This window comes from Cottoperca gobio, chromosome 19, assembly GCF_900634415.1.
Source record: "Cottoperca gobio chromosome 19, fCotGob3.1, whole genome shotgun sequence".
NCBI lineage: Eukaryota > Metazoa > Chordata > Actinopteri > Perciformes > Bovichtidae > Cottoperca > Cottoperca gobio.
The window spans coordinates 16,936,275-16,954,848 of NC_041373.1; the positions used below are offsets into that span (position 1 = coordinate 16,936,275).

General features: G+C 41.5%; 3 protein-coding genes across 6 annotated transcripts; all 3 read right to left on the bottom strand.

Annotated features, from left to right (window-relative positions):
* Positions 1-434: 434 nt before the first annotated feature.
* Positions 435-9,091, bottom strand: ccz1 (CCZ1 homolog, vacuolar protein trafficking and biogenesis associated). 4 transcript variants are annotated; one of them, XM_029457155.1, is made up of 18 exons: positions 9,037-9,055; positions 8,924-8,956; positions 7,990-8,062; positions 7,812-7,908; positions 7,596-7,693; positions 7,222-7,315; positions 7,035-7,115; positions 6,893-6,940; positions 6,728-6,811; positions 6,018-6,193; positions 5,420-5,501; positions 4,929-4,990; positions 3,911-4,022; positions 3,606-3,639; positions 3,314-3,431; positions 1,987-2,145; positions 1,153-1,280; positions 435-1,039 (listed from the first exon to the last, which is right to left on the bottom strand). In XM_029457155.1, exons 3-18 carry the CDS (start codon positions 8,001-8,003, stop codon positions 984-986), a joined length of 1,443 nt encoding a protein of 480 aa, XP_029313015.1. In that variant the 5' UTR covers positions 8,004-8,062; positions 8,924-8,956; positions 9,037-9,055; the 3' UTR covers positions 435-983. The 4 variants fall into 4 exon arrangements, with proteins under 4 accessions (XP_029313015.1, XP_029313014.1, XP_029313017.1 ...); XM_029457154.1 differs by having other exon boundaries at positions 8,924-9,091; XM_029457157.1 differs by lacking the exons at positions 8,924-8,956; positions 9,037-9,055 and adding an exon at positions 8,793-8,871.
* Positions 9,092-10,398: 1,307 nt separating this feature from the next.
* On the bottom strand, positions 10,399-13,577 carry pvalb9 (parvalbumin 9). Its single transcript, XM_029456162.1, has 5 exons — positions 13,456-13,577; positions 12,441-12,508; positions 11,772-11,904; positions 11,029-11,138; positions 10,399-10,424 (listed from the first exon to the last, which is right to left on the bottom strand). The coding sequence occupies exons 2-5, from the start codon at positions 12,499-12,501 to the stop codon at positions 10,399-10,401; spliced, it is 330 nt and encodes a 109-aa protein (XP_029312022.1). The 5' UTR covers positions 12,502-12,508; positions 13,456-13,577.
* A 2,188-nt stretch (positions 13,578-15,765) lies between these two features.
* Positions 15,766-18,166, bottom strand: pvalb3 (parvalbumin 3). Its single transcript, XM_029456636.1, has 5 exons — positions 18,080-18,166; positions 17,559-17,631; positions 16,713-16,845; positions 16,304-16,413; positions 15,766-16,196 (listed from the first exon to the last, which is right to left on the bottom strand). The coding sequence occupies exons 2-5, from the start codon at positions 17,617-17,619 to the stop codon at positions 16,171-16,173; spliced, it is 330 nt and encodes a 109-aa protein (XP_029312496.1). The 5' UTR covers positions 17,620-17,631; positions 18,080-18,166; the 3' UTR covers positions 15,766-16,170.
* Between the last annotated feature and the right edge of the window lie 408 nt (positions 18,167-18,574).

Consider the following 18,574-nt stretch of genomic DNA (forward strand, 5'->3'; position numbering starts at 1 on the left):
GAAAATGGGACAGTGAGCGCGTGATTGGTTCTTTTTCTTCTTCTGCAGATCGTTTTTTGTTAACTGTAAGATTTGATGCCACCAAGTGGTGTGGAGTCTGAAGTGTATATGTAAGGTTATGTACTTTTTATATAACAATTAAAACTCTTTGGCCTGTGGTAAAAGAGGTTAATTTTGCTCTGTAATTTTATTGAAGATCATCATGAAAACAAATCAAAAGATTAGACTGGTACTGTATTTCTTGGCTTCCACAGAAGTATTTAATCAGTGCTGTGAAACAGAAAATATCTATGATCCCTGGCATGTTCCAGGGGCCCCAGTTCAAAACATTTAAGGTTATTCCTCATACTAGTTCTTTTGGCTCTTTGTCTATTTTAGATAGATAAGTTATTGCTGTAATGCACTAAAAATGCATAAATCAAACAAAAACTACCTGAGAGGTAATGTAAAACTTTATTCTTGTGATCGGAAAATGTGCCCAATTATAAACATGATCTCTGATGTTGCTACTTAATGTGCATTTTCAACAAAAAACAAACACTTTTTACACCAAGTAAAAGTTGTTTACAAACGGCAATACTTTTGACATGAAGACATCTTATTTAAAATGACCACGGATCACCAGAGGAACCTGGGTGTAAACCGTGCACGTCAGTTTTAAAATTAATTTGAGACATTGTTCATAAAACATTTTTTGGTGAACAAATTGTTTTTGAAAGAAATCCAAGTGAACAGTTAACAAAATCCTTCCAAGTATGTACAAAGAAAAGAAAAGAAATGAAAGTACATGTACAGTAAAAATCTGGATTTACACTTAATTACAAGAGAAAATTACAATTTTTATAGGTTAAATAAAAAAAAACTTGGTGAGAAAGCTTTTAATTTTTTTATTTTACAATGCAATTATTGCATTACGCTGATGCTGTCATGATACCCTGCAACAGTTTGTAGTGTGGCAAAACAGTCTCCTTCCGTCAGCTCCATCAGTCCAAGAAGAAAATGTTGTTGAACTGCGTCGCACAAAGCCTCTTAACCTCCTCTGTAGCAGAGAAAATACAAAAGGGCATTAAGGATGAAGCAGAGATTAAGCATCGAGGCAGATTATGTATTGTGTAATGACACAGATTTTCTCATCAGGTGGTGGAGTCGTACCGTTTACTTCGATCAGGTTGGCGTTCTTCTGATTCAGGATCACATACAGTTCCCTCTGGTCTGACTTCTTGCCGACTACCCAGTAGTCTGTCATCGCCTTTACGATGATCTCTTCGTCCTCATCAACCCTGGGGAGGCAGATAGACAGAGCTGAGCACCACTAAAGGCAACGACCACATTTACAGCTGATTCTATTGACTTTAGGAGCAACTGCTGTTCTAAGATTACGTATTTACTTACTCAGAAACACATCATTTAATTATAAAAAGTCAAACAAGTTAATATTTCTTATGGTTTGTGTAAGGAATGACTTAAAGGTTCTTAATTCAAATGCTAAAACATTTAAATTCATATTAAAAAACACACACAATTAACTCCATTTCAATATCTAACAACACAAATAGCACTGCAAGTATGTTTTGAGTGTGCCGTCAAAGTAAGTAAGAGATCGGCAGCTACACAACATCTGCACTGAAAGAGGAACTGGTATTGATACTGCGACGAATGTCTTTGCCGCTGTGTGTGTGTGCGCGCCACAGACCGAGACTGTCACATGACCACAGTCTCATGACTCGGTGAGTTTACAATTAGCAGCAGCATCACATTTATCTATGACATGACATGACATGGATAATCATGTGGCTTCTGATTAAAGCCGAGGATGTCCTCATGCTCTTTATGACATTGTCCCTGTATGGTGTCTTTAAACTAAAACTAATTAGTTTCCACTTCTACAATGTCACCAAGCTGTTGGCCAGCCACTATAAAAACATCTCTGGAGGCACGAAGATAAAGATAAATGCAGCTAATATTCCACAAAGTTCTCTGCCGTACCTCGCAAAGTCACAGTTGATGTCCCCCAGGATCTTCATGAGGTCAGGGTGGACAGAGGTGAGGCAAACGCTGGCCGTCTTCCTCATGTGGATGGTGCTCTTCTCCGCCAGGTTCATGTGGTTGAAGTAGATAAACTTAAACTGGGGCTCCTTCTCTGGCCTGAATGGACACAATTAAAGAACAGATGCATTCAAAAATGATTAAAAGCCGTCGCATTTGGACCTCCATAATCCTTTGAAGTTGTTTCACGCAGTAGGGTCTCTCCGGGGCAAAACATTCTGCAAACACACATCATTAATAAATTATACAGTAAGCCAAATCCCTTTGGATGATAACATGCAACATCGCCGAGGATACAGTTAGTGCCACAGCTTGACGACAGTACCGTCATTATTTACAGTTCCACCAAATCAGGACACCGACCTGAGTGCCAGCTGAGGAATTTGGCACGGCATTATTTATTCAGAGGATTCTTCACTTGGGCGATTAAAAAAAAGGAGCCCATCAAATTGCCAGAGCGTCCAGTCTTAGATTACAGACGAGGACGTATCTGAAGCTGACTGCAGGGGTTGAAGGAGAGCGGGGTGCAGCCGTTAAAGCTCCGCTGCTTGAGTTACCCCCCCCCCCCCCCCGAGTAGTGTCCTGACAACATCCGATGATATTAGAGTCTCCTCTATCGCTGCAGCCAGGCTCAACACAAAGGGTTGACTGTAAACTGACGACACACAACATGTAATAACTAACAATGTGCAGCACGAAACCGTCAAATGAGTCAATAAATGTTTTCCTTTGAGAAGACGATAAGTTTAAATTAAGTTATAAATCACTGACGATCTGGAAACTTTGCATGTGCAAGATGTAGCTCTAAAATGTTTTACTCATTAACTGATTACTCTAAAAAAAAATAGCAGAAAATAGTGAAAAATGAGCTCAGAAATCCTTAAATCAAAATATTAAAAATTTAGATTTTTACTCGACAAAAACTAATTAATTTAATTGATAACCGATTTTCCTTTCAAGTATTTTAAACATCAGTTTCCATCTTTTCACATGTGAACATTGGATGGCCAATTAAACTAATTAACGGGGGGGGGGGACATAATTCATAATGACATTAATCATTAGTTGCATCCATAATTAGAAATCCAGCTTAAAGAAGGAGATATAAAAAGGAGAAAGAGGGAAAACTCTGCGTTACACTGTAAGTTCTTCAGAATGCTCCTTTAATTTGTAGCGTTCAAGCCTTAAAACCTTGTGTTATTAAAAAAGGAAAAGGATTGTTCACAGTGTGGGGAGCTGTTAATCAGGAGAGTGAGTCCCAACTGACCCTGATATCCTGCGGTTAACGGTGAACTGTTCACATATGTCAGATGCCAGCAGAGTAAGCTGAGGGCCCACCAAGCCGTCCAGCTGTTCACAGAAGTCCCTCGTCAGCTCCACAGAGGCTGTGAAGAGAGAAGAGAGAAGGAAGTCAGCGATTATGAGACATTAGCTGAGGAAAAAGTCAGAGTTTAGCTTAAATTAGCAGTAAAATAACTTTATATTAAGAAATGAACCAGGAAAAGGGAAGTGAAAGTTAACGGCGTCCTTTACTGCGAGTACAGCAGGTGCACACTTACCACTGATCATAAAACAAGCTGCGGCGCTCATCGCCTGGAAAGGAGCAGATGAGTGCGGGTGAAACGCAGAGTCAAGGTCACGCAGGTTAGAAATGACATTAACGTGATGATGAGCATCGTGAGACATACTTCATCATTTTAAAACTCAGCCGTCTGATCCAAAACAAAAATCCTTATCGTTCGAATTTAAGTCACAGATTATGAACCCCCCCCCCCCCCCCCCCACTATTTTAATACATTAAAAAAATAAACTCCTGTATGAATGATTAAGCCGGGCACGAAACAGCAGATCGCGTTTACTCCACCTTATAAACGATCAGATGCAGCTCCTCGTAGCCGTCCTCTGTGCTCACAAATATTTTAGGGAATCGGAATTTGGCCTCTGGATCTTTAAGATTGGTCGGTCCCGTCAGAAACCTGCGGAGGACAGAAGAGCGTGAGACCGTGTGTGAGCGTTAAACAGAACCAGACGCCGTGATGCTGCTAATGCTGTCGAAAAGTGGACCAGAACATATTAAGTTCGTCGCGGTGTTGGAGGAAAGGACCGTCGGGTTTATGTAAGTTCATCGTCTTGGGAGCGTAAACGCACTCAGCTGATGTCATGTGATCACTTTAAAAAAGAGATGTTGTAATGAAACATGTAGAACATAGAAGAACGGACCAGAAACAGTTGACCCCTAACTCCTGATGATCCAGAAGACAAGACCACAAACTGAACAAGGAACTTGTTGTCGTGTCGTTTATACGCTGGATTCCAACGACGCCACTTATTAAGTGGAACCATTGTTATTGTTGTGACATGTGACTCTCCTGTGTAGCTTTGCCCGCATGAATCTTTTCTTGTTTGTTTTACTCTAGTAACTATTGCGGTTAGAGTCGTGTCCCGTGATGAGTCTCCAGGAGTCAGACTTGGACGACTGCAGCGGCTCAGAAACGAGTTACTTGAACTATCAGATGCGAGTTGTCAGAGAGCAAACTTCCTCTACCTGCACATGTACACTGAAACTGAATAGAAAGTGGATGTTAACCCCGAAGCTGTAGCGATACTCCGGCTCCTGTGCTTTCTTGCTTAACAACAGCATGTTAGCCAAGGGAGTTCCCACCTGACATCATTTGGTTGACTGCTAGCAAAGCTCATTAAAGTCAGTGGGTCGAAACCACATGCCGCCGGCACACAGACGTGAGTGTGCGTGTGCAAACATGCAGATTAACATTATTCCACTGATCACGTCGACAGACATTTAAACAAAAATCCGACTCTTGTTTCCACTGTATCCTCGGCAGAGGGAGTGTGTACACAGACACACGAGACCGGGGACTTACCTCCCATAGTGCAACAGATTCCCCGCCACCTCCGGCCTCAGAGGAGAGTCCCGGCCAGCCAACTAAAGGGAGAAAAGACGACGGGTGAAAATGAGTGGCGTAGCTCTGAAAGTAATATTCACAGCTCGTATTCAGGCCCGACGTCTTGTACGCTCCGTCTGGATCATTAATATTAAAAACCCTGTAGATCACATTACGCTCTAATCAGTACATCAGGGAGAAGCGGAGGATTGGGAGCGCACACTCGTCTCCAGTACTTCCTCCTCACCGTCTCTGAGGTGTTCTATGAAGATGACTATAGAGCTCATCGGCAAAATTAAAAAAGAAATTCAGACACGACTCGGGTCTTTCCCTCTCCTCTCGTCTGTCTGCCATTTTCCCCTCAGCGCAATGCATGATGGTACATTGGGATATTTTAGTCCACTGTTCAGGGTGTAATAATCTCACTGTACATTTGAAGTGTGTCCCCTGTGCAGCCCCCACCTCCTCACCTCTGGTTCAGAGTGTCTGGGGAACAGCGAGGTGGTCAGGTACTTGTACAGGATCCTCATGTCGTCTTGTTCCAGTCCGCTCCTGCAGACACAACAACGACAAAAGCACATCATCACAACGCACTCTGCCAGAACGCAAAACAAAAAGAGCGGCGGCGGCGGCGGCGGCTGGGTACGTTATCTCTGCATCGTGGGCTAGATGTTAAATCAAAGTGTCTCCTGACTGTAGTTACGTTACAATGAATACTCCAGAGCAATATCGCTTCATTTAGACAATAATTAAAACAGCTTTTCTCTGTTAGTCTCGTGACGGTTCTGCTGCTCGAGTCATTTCATGAGGACTCGTGTAATCCCCCCTGCGATCGCACAGAGCCAGATGGCTATCAGTGCAATTAAAAGGCGAGTGACAGGGAGCAGAAAGAGGATTACAGGTCCTGTTTACCCAGCATGCCATGTGGTGTATAGAGGCTGGGATTCTACATTGGTGAATGGTTGCAGATACGTGTACGGTTGTGGTCTACATTAGCACATGCAATAAGAAACACAACAGGCGAATTATTAAAGGACAAGCACACGTAAAGTTTCAACGAGACTGTACCAGATGAGCTGGTCGTTATACAGGAAGGCAGTGTATTTGATCAGACTGAGGCTCTCCTCCACTCTGTTGACGAAGGACTGGATCTTCAGGTAGGTCATCTTGTCCAGTGGGAAGAAGCTGATGCCTCCGAATACGTCCAGCAAGTCGCAGGACTGCAAGTGGAGCGTCTGCAGATACTGGAAAACCCACGTCCGAAAATAATGGAAGACAGCGCCGAGACACAGGAGGAGGGAAGGAGAAGGAGGTCAGTTTACCATCATATGAAATGCAATAAAAGCAAAGGAATAAGAAACTCTGACTGATGCTCTGTAGACGCCTGACATTCAACCTCTGATACGCACACCCCAGCCTCTCTATGTCTGGCTGTCTTTGGGTTACATGGTGGAGAGGGAAGCCTGTGTTAACTTAAGAAGGGTGTTCCCTAATTAGAATTGAATTTTTTATACTTTTACATAAGCGGTAATGCTCGGAGCTGCGTCGCTACCGGCAAGGTGTGACAACACGAAGACGAGGCATGACTGCAAACATCAAACATCCTCAAGTGAGTCTTTACAAAAGAAACAGTGTCAATATAATCAATGGAGACCGGCCGACTGTGTGCGCTGGAATTTAAAAAGGAATCGTGCTGTCAAAGCAACGTCAATACACTGTAAGATAGGCATGTAGAGAAAAACGTATGAAAGAAAAAACACATCCGGTGAGATGTTTACCCTGTAGAAGAACTTTTCAAGCTTCTGAATGAGCAGCTCCACTCCGCCCGCTTCCATCGCTCTGCCAAACGTCCCATTGAAGAGCTACGGCACAAGAGAAATCATCACTTACAAGAGGATTCTTTTTGCATTAGAAGAGGAGGAAAAGCGTGAAACAAAACCCACCTTGTACATACTGTAGCATTCTCTCACTACTGCTCCGTAAACCGTGTCCTGCAGAGTCAAGAAGGCACCGTGAGAAAAACATTTCACTCACATTCACTCATATTCAATGAAAGAATTACAGATTGCACCTCTCAGTACTCACCAGTATTTCCTCCTCCTGATATTCTACCGTGGGAGGTTTACCATCTTTGTTTGGTTTCTCGATCATCGGGTTTCGAACGACCTGAGAAATTCAAACGGCAGATAAAAACGGATGAGCTAAATCACGTTCCAAAGACCAAAGTCTAGACAAACTGAGATACTGAAAGTAATGCAAGTCTTTAAGATACCATGACGATCCAGAAATTGTCCTCGGGCTCAAAGAAAAACTGCCGGTTCTTCTGTGTGTGCAGCGATTTAGCTGGTTTTGTTGGACAGAACGTCCTGGAAGACAGAAGACATGACCGTGAAAAGAAAGGAGACACACCCAAACAGGACATTAGATATGCATCTATCTGGCTAATATACTCCAGCTGCACAGAAATGGCACTTTCCTTTTGGTTTTCTTTAACACAGCTTGTCAATCTGAGCTATATAGTTAATTGTTAGTCTTAACATGACGCCAAAGAGGTAAATAAATCCACCCAGTCAGTAAAATGTTAGTGGAAACGCTGCTGCAGTTATAATACTGCGTCTGTTTCAAGCCCGGTACTGAACTCTTTACCTGGTGAACTGTACAATGGCCTCACAAAGGCCCACATTTCGGATCTTCTCGTTTTTCTCCACTTCACTTGGGTGGTAAAACAAGATCTTCTTCTCTTCCTAAAAAAAAGAAAAACAACCCACCTTGAGCGAGCGATCACACCATCGAAATGTAGAGTAAACTGACTAAGCTGTAAAATATGTGCTTAGCATTTCTTCATGTGGGGATCCACCTCACCTCTCCTTCCCGTGGTCCAAACGTGGGGTTGTAAACGAAGAAATTTAGCAGAGATGGCGTGAACTGTTTCTCTTGCATTCCTGAGGCCATCCTGGGACTGTATCAGACACAAAGAGAACGCTGACGAACCGATACACAGACCTCTCGATATTAATGTCATCATCAGGCTATGCTTTACCTAATCATCAGCATGAGTGGAAGTTGAGTCTGGATTTCCTTTGCTCCAAAGACTTAGTTAGCATGCCGTGCGCCTGCAGAATGAAGAGCGTACATCACATACGGAAACATGACAACTTTAGAAGATAATAATCATTAACTTCTAACTGTAGGGTCCACACATACACAGCTGATGCTTCAGGGGTCAAAGTTAGTAGTGCAGAAGGCACTACTTCTAGTGGATGTAGTGATCTGCCAAATCAGTATGTTACTCAATACTGACCATAATAGGTGGATCGGGACAATGTTGTGACATTTCAAATAACAAAATAGGGCTGAAACTAACTACGAACAATCATTATCGATAAACCTGCAGATTATTTCTACAATGAATCGATTAATTGTCTTCTATGAAACGTGAAACAACTTTGCAAGATGGAGAAAGTCTCCTTTAGGATTCATGAATGCATTAAAAACGCACCACAGTGTCAGGAAACACAACAAACCTGTTTCATGAAGTTTCCTTCAGTGCAGTATTTGAATAACAATCATTGGATATGTTTCTCCTACGCTTCCAGAAGGTACACTTGTTTGTTTGCTTCTAGTTTTACATTTATCCAGTCATTGTTCACACTTATGTTACTCTACATGTAGCACCGTGACTGCTCTGGTTAAGCCGGTTAGCTATGTGCCAAACCCCGGGGAGGAGAAACCTCTCAATGTCTGAAAACACTCGGTGTTTTTGTAAATTATGACTTAATAAATCAAACACACATGGTGACCGGGGGGCTCTGTACGTTAACGAGCACAACCACTTAACATTACCTGTCACCAGGACAGCAACCGGCCGGTGTTTGTCAGTTTGAGTAGCCTAGCTAGCTAGCTAGCTGTTTGTGCTAGCGGTGGAGTTGTGTTTGCAGGCGGAGGAAACACCGAGTGAACCGAGAATAACTCACCTCACGGAGCATACACCCAACATGTTCATGTGCCTGCGGTTAGAGATTGCGTGAATATAAATAAAACATGAGGAAATGAGATCAATGAGAGGAGACGCCGCATTATACTTTACATTCTTGACTTCCTGCTTTTGACAGCGCGGTGTCACAAGTTCTATTGTCCGGGTAAAATCGATATCAAGACAGTTCCTAGTTCATAATAATAATAATAATAATAATAATAATAATAATAATAATAATAATAATAATAATAATAATAATAATAATAAGATTTATTTGTATAGCACTTACAATAGCACTGCTTCACTAGCAAAAACATAAAAATTAGTACAAGATTAGACAGTACAGTAATCCCAGTGTTGATGTAAATGAGTGTGAAGTAGCATTACAAATAGTATAAAATAACATTGGAAATCATTCCTATTTTCCGTATCTGTGCCGCACTTAACGACCCTCCTGCCGGGAAACCACATTCATCACACCATTCTTATAAATGTTTTAAACTATCAGAGCCATATTTTGAAAGCATGAGATCAACAATGGGCCCCTGTGGCCCTTCAACAAGGAACATATACTGGTAATGGTATACTGGTTTATAGTCCATAAAGGGAAATCTGAATCTGTCTTAAATCTTCTAATCTGCACATAACAGTACAATTTATTTTTAGTTTTAGATTACATGAAAAATCACACTTTTTGTCTTTACACTGCATATGTGTGCATATCTTTTATATTTAACTTGTTATGAGTTCATAGATACCAAATACTGGATTGTGCTCCTTGTATTTGTGAGATACTGCAATTTCTTATCACACTATATTTAGTCTTTGGGTACAGTAGTCAAACGTGCACAAAGATTAAATATAGTATGATAAGAAAAAACTCACTTTTCAGCCAATCGGTTTGATGGATTTAGAAACCGTAACTAAATCATTGTAAACATTTTAGCAGCTGATCTATTAATGACACACTGATATGAGCTACATTGTCACCAACATTAGTCTGCACCCATGTTCATCTCGTGTGTGTGTTTCCAGTGAGGTGATGATTCTGTGCTTGCATTTGCAGAACTTCATATTAAGATATAATGTATGTTAAAAAAAGAAGGTTTCCTTGTCTATGTCACATTTAAACACAGATTAAATAATCCCATGATGCTGCTCTCATCATATGGTTCATGCTATTGAGGAATCAGCTAGTATTTGTGTACATTCATGCATTATTGTTGCTCATACATGGAATATAATATAACGTCATCGTAGCACAAAGAGCACAAAGAGGTGATCTGTGTTTACACATGTTTATTGACAGAGATGGGGGGGGGGGGGTTAAAAGTATGTTGTCTTTAAATGGACAAAATATCATTAAAACAGAAGCAATCACTGGGAGTGGAAGCTGGGATCAGAAGAGGTGGGGGGGGGGGGGGGGGGGGGGGGCTGCAGACTGAAGACTTGAGCTGTGTCCATCTGTGAGACTCAGGACAGGACCATAGTCTGGAATTCTAGAGGAGGAAAAGAAAGTAAAATAACCACTGAATATATTCTTTGTCCAAATCCTTTATCCTGTTACGTAAAACAGCTGAGCTCAGATATCGCTCGTAACCGGGGCATCTGGAGGTCACGGATCACAGACATTATAGAGCAACGCTAATACAAATAAGGTGTGCCTGTTCGTCTCACAGTCAGTCGTCTGTTTACTGTAAGTTTAGTGAGTGCACAGCTTAACTGCATGATTCAAGATCTCCAAAGTCTCCAAAGTTTTACATAAATTCAATGTAACGCATCACATTTATGCAATGTTTTCCTTTCATGTTCAGTCCGTGTGAGAAGATGAAATAACACAAAATTACATCTGCAAAAACCTCCTTTTGGGATCTAGTAAAATAAAGTTTATTCGATTTTTACAATTATTATTTATTCAATTTTATACAATTCAACTTATGCAAAGCATTTTATAAAAAAATAAACTTTTGATTTCATATATTTTACTAAAAAGAAACTTTAGTTTTTTATTTATTTAGTGGTGCTTTGACTCCACACACTGAGATTTAGTTCTGCCTACATCAGGACTTTGTACCAATGCAATCTGAATCATCAGATACCGACCCTCTGCTCCAATTTTGCCATCACTGTCGTCATCGGCTGCTGAGATGAAGCTCTTGGTTTCTGCCTCGGTCAGTGTCCGCGCCCCGGAGACAAACCGCTGCAGGAAGTACCTATACACACACACACACACACACACACACAGGATATATTTTCAGTAACTATTTGAGTCACCAATTCCTCATAAATCTGCCCAATATATAGCAGAAAGGCAGAACTGAGGACACTTTAATATCTGTTTATTCAATGCATGCAACACCGTTATCGCGATATTTAAGAACGTTATCACGCATCGCATATTTCCCTCATGTCTTGCAGCCCTAATTCCTAAATTGCACGGCACGACTCGACCCTCAGGGTGAATTATAAAGCCGAACTCAAAGGCAATAACGCAACTTTGCCCAGAGTGGATTATTCGGGGGTAATACCATTGTGTGATTGTACTAAATCTCTCTTTCTGACAGACACACACACATTCTTTACTTTAGTCTGGAACTCACTTTGAATAATTCTATCTCAAAATGTAGTTACAGTATGAAGCATATGTGTGTGTGTACAGTGCATCTGTGTGTGTGTCCCATGCATCTGTGTGTGCGTACAGTGCATCTGTGTGTGCGTACAGTGCATCTGTGTGTGTGTGTGTGTACAGTGCATCTGTGTGTGTGTACAGTGCATCAAGGCTCGTATGGATTACAGCATCACTCAGGACGAAGGTGTAATGAACTCAGTATCATTGTTTCACACACTTGAGCTCAGACTCCTCGATGAAGCCGCTGTTGTCCTCATCCAGGATCTGGAAGACATCTTTGACTTCCTGAGGCGTCTTTGAGGACAGGCCACACAGCTGGAAGAACTTTTTGTAGCAGAATGAGTCCGGAGCTGGAAACACGTACAGTGACAAACAAACACAGACTTTTAAAAAAATGGGTTTTTAGAGCTGAGCCACGAGGTTCAGCTGATATGAAGATTAAACGCGCATATGGCTGCTGTCCAGGTGGGAGATTTTCCACCGCTGTTTTCATCTTTTAAATCCACCACACACATGCCACCGATCAAGCAGACGATGTGATTAAAAACCTTTTCAAATTCTGTTCAAACGTAAGATGATTTTAGTTGAGAGGTTTCTGCACGACATTGAAAACAATGCAGCCGTAAAGAAGATTATGTCGGACAGTGTTTCGAAGATCCAAGAGAGACACATCATGAGTCGGTCGTGGGTCAGGATTGTTGTGCATGTTATCGTAATTAGATGTGACTTTAGTTACTTAAAGAGAAAGATATTGTGTTTTATTCCTGGCATTTAAATGAATGAATGAATAATGAGTAGTTTCAAATAGTGGCAGGGCGTGTGTGTGTGTGTGTGTGTGCGTGTGTGTGTGTGTGTGAGTGTGTGTGTGTGTGTGTGTGGATGCTACCTTGACAGTCCTTGACAGCATTTTCAATAGCCTCAGCTGAAAGAATGGAGGTGAGCGACATGTTGGTCCTGTAGGGTCAAAGAAAAGCTCTGTAAATTATTCACACACACACACACACACACACACACACACACACACACACACACACACACACACACACACACACACACACACACTTAATATCATGATCCCCTCAAAACTCCATTCATCATTGTTTGGCAAATATGCTTAAATTGTCAAGTAGATAATCAGTAAAACCACAAGCGTACATGCAATATGGTAAATTCAAAGATCTACGACTTGCTGCCCGAGTGTTTGCACGTATTTCATTTTATAAATTCATCATAATTATGTTATGATGGTTGGATTTCCCCCGGCGCCTCTTAATTACTGAGGCTATTTGCTGCACTTAATTGGATTGGGATGTGCAAGATAATTGGCACTCTACTACACTTCTCATTGTCTTTTATGAAAAAACAAACAAAAGCCTCAACAGTGGCCCCTGCTCCTAAAATATAATAATTTTAACAAATAAATGAACAAATAACACTTTTCATAATAACCCCCGGATCCTATAAGATCCTATAAGTTATTACAATGAGAAGAAAGAATGTTTTAATATCTTAAAACAATGATGTAAGTCATCATTTCGTAAAAGCTTCTTATTATAAAGATCAACATGACATCACATCAGCTGAAATACACTTCCTTACACACACTATCTTGTGTTTTATATTATGTTTATCATCTTATAGAAAACAAATCCTGTTATTGATCCAACAGCACGAAGAACATATTCTATAAAGTCATCGATCAACTTCTCCTCTTTAGTCGATAGTTCGGAGAATGTACAAAGAACAAAGAATTTCAGAAAAGACGAAGCATGTCTGAAACCTGCACAAATGAAACATGAAAAGCAATAGTCTCTGGTTCCTCTGGTTCCTCTGCTCGCTCACAGAGCAGGCAGGTGCACACCTCAACACCTGTGTTCCCCTCGTGCAGCTGTGGGACTCACCGCTGTTTGCAGGGGGGGGTTCCTCTCCGTCCGGGTCCTCAGCAGAGAGCAGGATAAGGCGTTGTGGTGCCCGCTGACAGCTGGCTCACTCTTTTATATACACCGGGGTGGATGCGCCGGAGGATGCTTGAGTTTCCAACCTGTCTGTGGATCAAATGTTCCCGCAGCCAGCCGCCTCCTTCTCGTGTTGCTCACCTTCTCACCTGCCCAATTAACCGTCGCTGTTTATATCCGCTGCACACTGCCCCCCCCCCCCCCCCCCACAGGTGCCTGTGTGGAAGCTTACCCACATCTCAAATTTAATCAGACCTCTTTTCTCTCTTTGGCTTTATAGTGAATAATCTCCTAAATTCAGATGCCCATAGCAGCAGGTCATAAATCATCTCGTGCCTCACCACGGGGGTGTTATCCTCCTCATCACACTGATATCAGAAGCTGTGTCGGTAGAAGAGATCTAGTAGAGTTCATTTGTATAAACCTGCTCAACAGGTTCAAAGACAACGTTTTACATTTTAAGACTTGTGTTAAAACAACACACTTACTTACTGGAAATACTTTCTGTAATAGGATGTAATAGATCCTGATCCTGAGCAGAACTGTCTGTATTTCATCACACGTTCACTTCAGTGACAGGAGAGGATAAATACACCACAAGCACAAATATATTCATTTAAAATAATTAGACAAGGCACTTTTATACACGTTTCATACACACTCCTGTTCAAAGAAGAAGACAATTCATACAAATAAATACGCTAAAAGTGTAAAAATAATAATAATTCATACAAATAAATACGCTAAAAGTGTAAAAATAATAATAATTCAGACAAATAAATACGCTAAAAGTGTAAAAATAATAATAATTCATACAAATAAATACGCTAAAAGTGTAAAAATAATAATAAAAAATTATAACAATTAATTAATAATAATAATAATACAATGATGGCCTTGGGTTTTAAAAACATTTAGTAAATAACTTTTTGTTTTTATATCACTGCTGTTTTGAAGAAATGTTTGCATGTGACAAACATTTCATTTATGCGTAATAAGTGTTAAACACTGGGTGAGTTTAGTGTACTATGATGTGCACACACCTGCACACACCTTCACACAGGTTGGGTAGGGACGTGTTTTACTTTCAAAGTTTGCACCTCGTCGCCATGAGAACTGGTAACTGATGAGTGTGTTGTCTGCAAAGAGGAAACATTTCAAACAATCTGACACAGCAGCGTCTCCTGTGAATCCAGTCGGCACTAATTGCATTAGAAAGAGGGGGTGTGTGTGTGTGTGTGTGTGTGTGTGTGTGTGTGGGGGGGGGGGGGGGGTTGTAACGAGAACCAAGGGAATAAAGCTCATTATTCTTAAAAGTATCACACGCACTAAACCTCTGCCTTAACACTTTGTGAGTTACAGCAGGTCCACTCGTCTCAAAGCCACTTGTTATATTAAAGCGTTTACTTATGTGACTCATGTGAAGCTCCAAGCATCCAAGTTGTTCAACCCTAACCCATCAAGTGAGTGAAGCGCCTCGTGAGTTCCTGACGGATCAGAGGCTCCACCGTGTGGCTGCTCCACGTCAACACACAGATACATCTTCACTTTGTGCACGACGGGAATGAACCACCTCACACTGTACGAGAGGAGAGAAGGCTCGTGCACCCGAGTGTGTTTGTGCATCGCATCACCACAGCTGGATGACACCTCCCACTGAAAGTGTGTGTTGATAGTGTGAAAGGCAACTTTTAAAGTGTTTTTTATGAAACTGATAAAGTTCCCATGTACCGAGAGCATCCCTCTGGGTCCTCTCAGTGTCTCCTGGAACATCTTTCCTAATGAATTATCTATGGAGCAGTTTGTGACTTTATAGACTCTCGTTTTTAGATTTGGAGAGTTGTTCGTGCTGACTAATATTGTTGGGCTGTGTTCGACCAGAGGAATAACATTTCTGATATGTTGCTCCTCTTTAAGGTTAATATTCCTGTATAATGCATATTAGAGTGCGCTTCTTTACTGTGCTAAATGTTTAGTGCTGTCACTTGTAGCCATTTTGGTTTCTGTGGCCTTTTCATGAAGAATGATTTAATAAAAAGTGGATCGATAGTGCAGCAAGGTGAAGATGATTTATGATTTAATAAAGGAGTTTAAGATCGCTCGCTGAGATCTACTTTGTAAAATGTGCTTTCTGTTCCCAGATCCATCGTGTGAATCGTCTTCCTCGGTGCAGAAGCTGAGGAAGACCATTGTTTCCCCCATTTGTAACTTTGAACTTCCACTTGTTCCCAACCATATCAAAAACCAGGGTCAGACTTGTGTTATTGAAAAAGAACCTTTATTGATTTCTCATCGTCTGTCCGTTTTCCATAAAAGTGCATCATCGCTGATCTCACAGTAAGAAAAACTCACATCGTAGAATGAGGACAGAAGAAAGAGAGAGAGAGAGAGAAAGACACAAGTCAACCACGCTATACACTTAGTAAGGTACATTCATCGTGGACAGCAAAGAGCTGAGCATGGCCAGAGAGAGAGAGAGAGAGGAAGGTTGTTAACGGTGGGGGAGGGGCGGGGAGGGTGGGGTGAAGGGTCAAGTGTATAAAACTGGTTTAGAGCGTTGAAGAGAGAGAGAGAATGAGAGGGAAGAGGAGAAGAAGAGTATGTCTTGGCTCAAATTGTTCCTTTAGAGTAGGGAAGGAGGATGTTGGGCTGTTTCTTCATTTAACCCTTGACCATGGTGGCGAACTCTGCAGGGAGAGAAAGAGAGAAGTTATTTCAAGATCTTTGGAGGGCTTGTGTGTGAAGCCACTAAATCTGGTTGTAATTCCAGATTATGTTCTGCTCTTTTCCTCACCATCCATGCCGATCATGCCGTCACCATCAGAGTCACCGGCCTTGAGGAAAGCCTTGGTCTCACCCTCGGTCAGAGCTCTGGCAGAGGCAGAGAAGTTCTGCAGGAAGAGCCTGGAGAAGACAATCAGAGAGCAGCACTGAGTATTACAGTGGAACATTTAAATATTTCTTCTGCCAGATAATGAATTGATGGTTTGTCTTTCAGAGAATCTCATCGTATTTAGTTCTGGATCGTTTAAGATTTCTCAAGGAAATGCATCTAATTCCCAAAATTCCCAGCTGGCTGGAGAGTCGGCATCGAGTTACTTCCAAGGAGAGCGCCGGGAGCTTCTGGGAAGGTCTAAAAATGAACCCTGCACTACAATGTGTCAGAGAGGCTCCAGCTAAATGTTTAAGAGTTGCTTTCTTACTTGAGCTCATCCTCCTCAATGAAGCCACTCTTGTCCTGGTCAATGACTTTGAAGGCTCCCTTGATGTCATCGGCGCTCTTGGCGGAGAGACCGACCTTGGCGAAGAACTCCTTGTGCTTGAAAGAGTCAGCAGCTGTGAGGAGACGGAGGAAAGGGGTCAGACGTTGTAGATGTATCGCACAGAAAGTGTGTTTTGCACTGATCCAGTTTGTCATTCAGCTTCTCAGCTCAGTTTGCAGATGTGCTTTTCTTCTAGTAGCTACGCTGTTACAAATGAGAATGCATCGTCGATATGCTAAGACGTGCAGAAGAGGTGGGAGAAGTACTCAGATCCTTTACTGAAGTTAAAGTAGTAAGACCGCCAAGTGAAAGTCCTGCATTCAAGTGAAGTAAAGACTTTTAGCAACATTTCAGAATCAGATATATTATATTATATTGGATTATTAATGCTTTAATATGTTTATCTTTAAAGTTGCAGCTGGTAAATGTCGAGCGGATTTTAATTAGTTTATACAAGCTGTAATAATGCATAATATGTTGTATTAATGAGCTAAATCTGATGAATAAAGTGGATTATAAAGAACAATATTCACCTCTGGAATGTATCATAATAGTTCAAAATTGTGCAGTTGTTCAGCAAAGTTACATTCTGCATTCTCGCTGCACTATTGATCCAGTTCTTTGATTATTTTGCCGTTTTAAATGCAGAAAAGATGTGATTCTGTCTCAGCAACTAAATTCTGCAGCAGGACCTTCAGCTACAAATGAGCAAGAAAACTTTTCATGTGTAGTTTTCATCTATGGCTCTCCTACACCGTGCTGAGTCATGTTCATGCTGGGGTTTACCTTGGCAGGCTGCAAGGGCTGCAGTGATGTCAGCCTCCTTCAGTGTTCCAGCAAGTGCCATTTTTATTTTTTACTGAGGGAGGAGAGCAGAGGACAAGTCATCAGTTCAGCTGTAGCAAATCAGGGTTAAGCAGTTTTGAATTTAAACATGTTAAGTTCCCTCATTGCACTTTAGTAATCTGCTTAATGCCATGCAATATATTTTACTGTTCCTCTCTGTGAGTATTCCTCTCAGGCAGCCCCAAATGATCAGAAAAGGTAGTCCAATTTTCTCAAAACCAAGCCCTCCAAGGCAAAAGACCAAATATCCTTTGCAGCTGTGGTTGGTTGCAATAGATTTTTTTCCTCATTTGGTTCCTCAGTTAGTCCAAAGCCAAACTCTGACTTTCTGATGTTCTGACTTTGGCCCTGCGGAGCTCTTTCCTCGATTTATATCCCATTGCATGGAGTCGAAGCTCTGAAACACTCTTTGATTCAGGCAGAAGATTTAAAAGGTCTGCAGCTTCCTCTGTGAAACTCACCTTGGGGTTCTCTAAGACTAGAGTGGAAGAGCTCAGTTGAATCAGATCACTGCAGTGACTCCCTCTGCCACTTTTCCAGGCTTATATACCATCCCGCACCTGAAATATGATGCATAGGCTATGTAATAGACACTGTGTGCAAAGCAGTCAAAGCAGTCCGTCGAAAAATGTGTCCAGTAGACAGAGTTGTTCTATTTATATGCACATAAATGAAGATGCTTAAATGGTAGGCTAAGTGTATGCCTATGCAAAAGTGCTTGATATTGCATAGGGCTAAGAATATACGCTGCTGATTTGGATGAAACGTACTCTGTGGCCGTGTAGTTTTGATCTGTTGAACTGCTCAGAGAGCTCCGCGGCGTGAAGAAGTACACTTTAGAATCACAAACGATCAGACAGATCAAGCAGGTTTGTATCGTGTAGGCTATTACAGATACTTATTCTCACAGGTTTGTTTAATAATCACACTGTTTTCACCGTGTTGTACGTATTTAA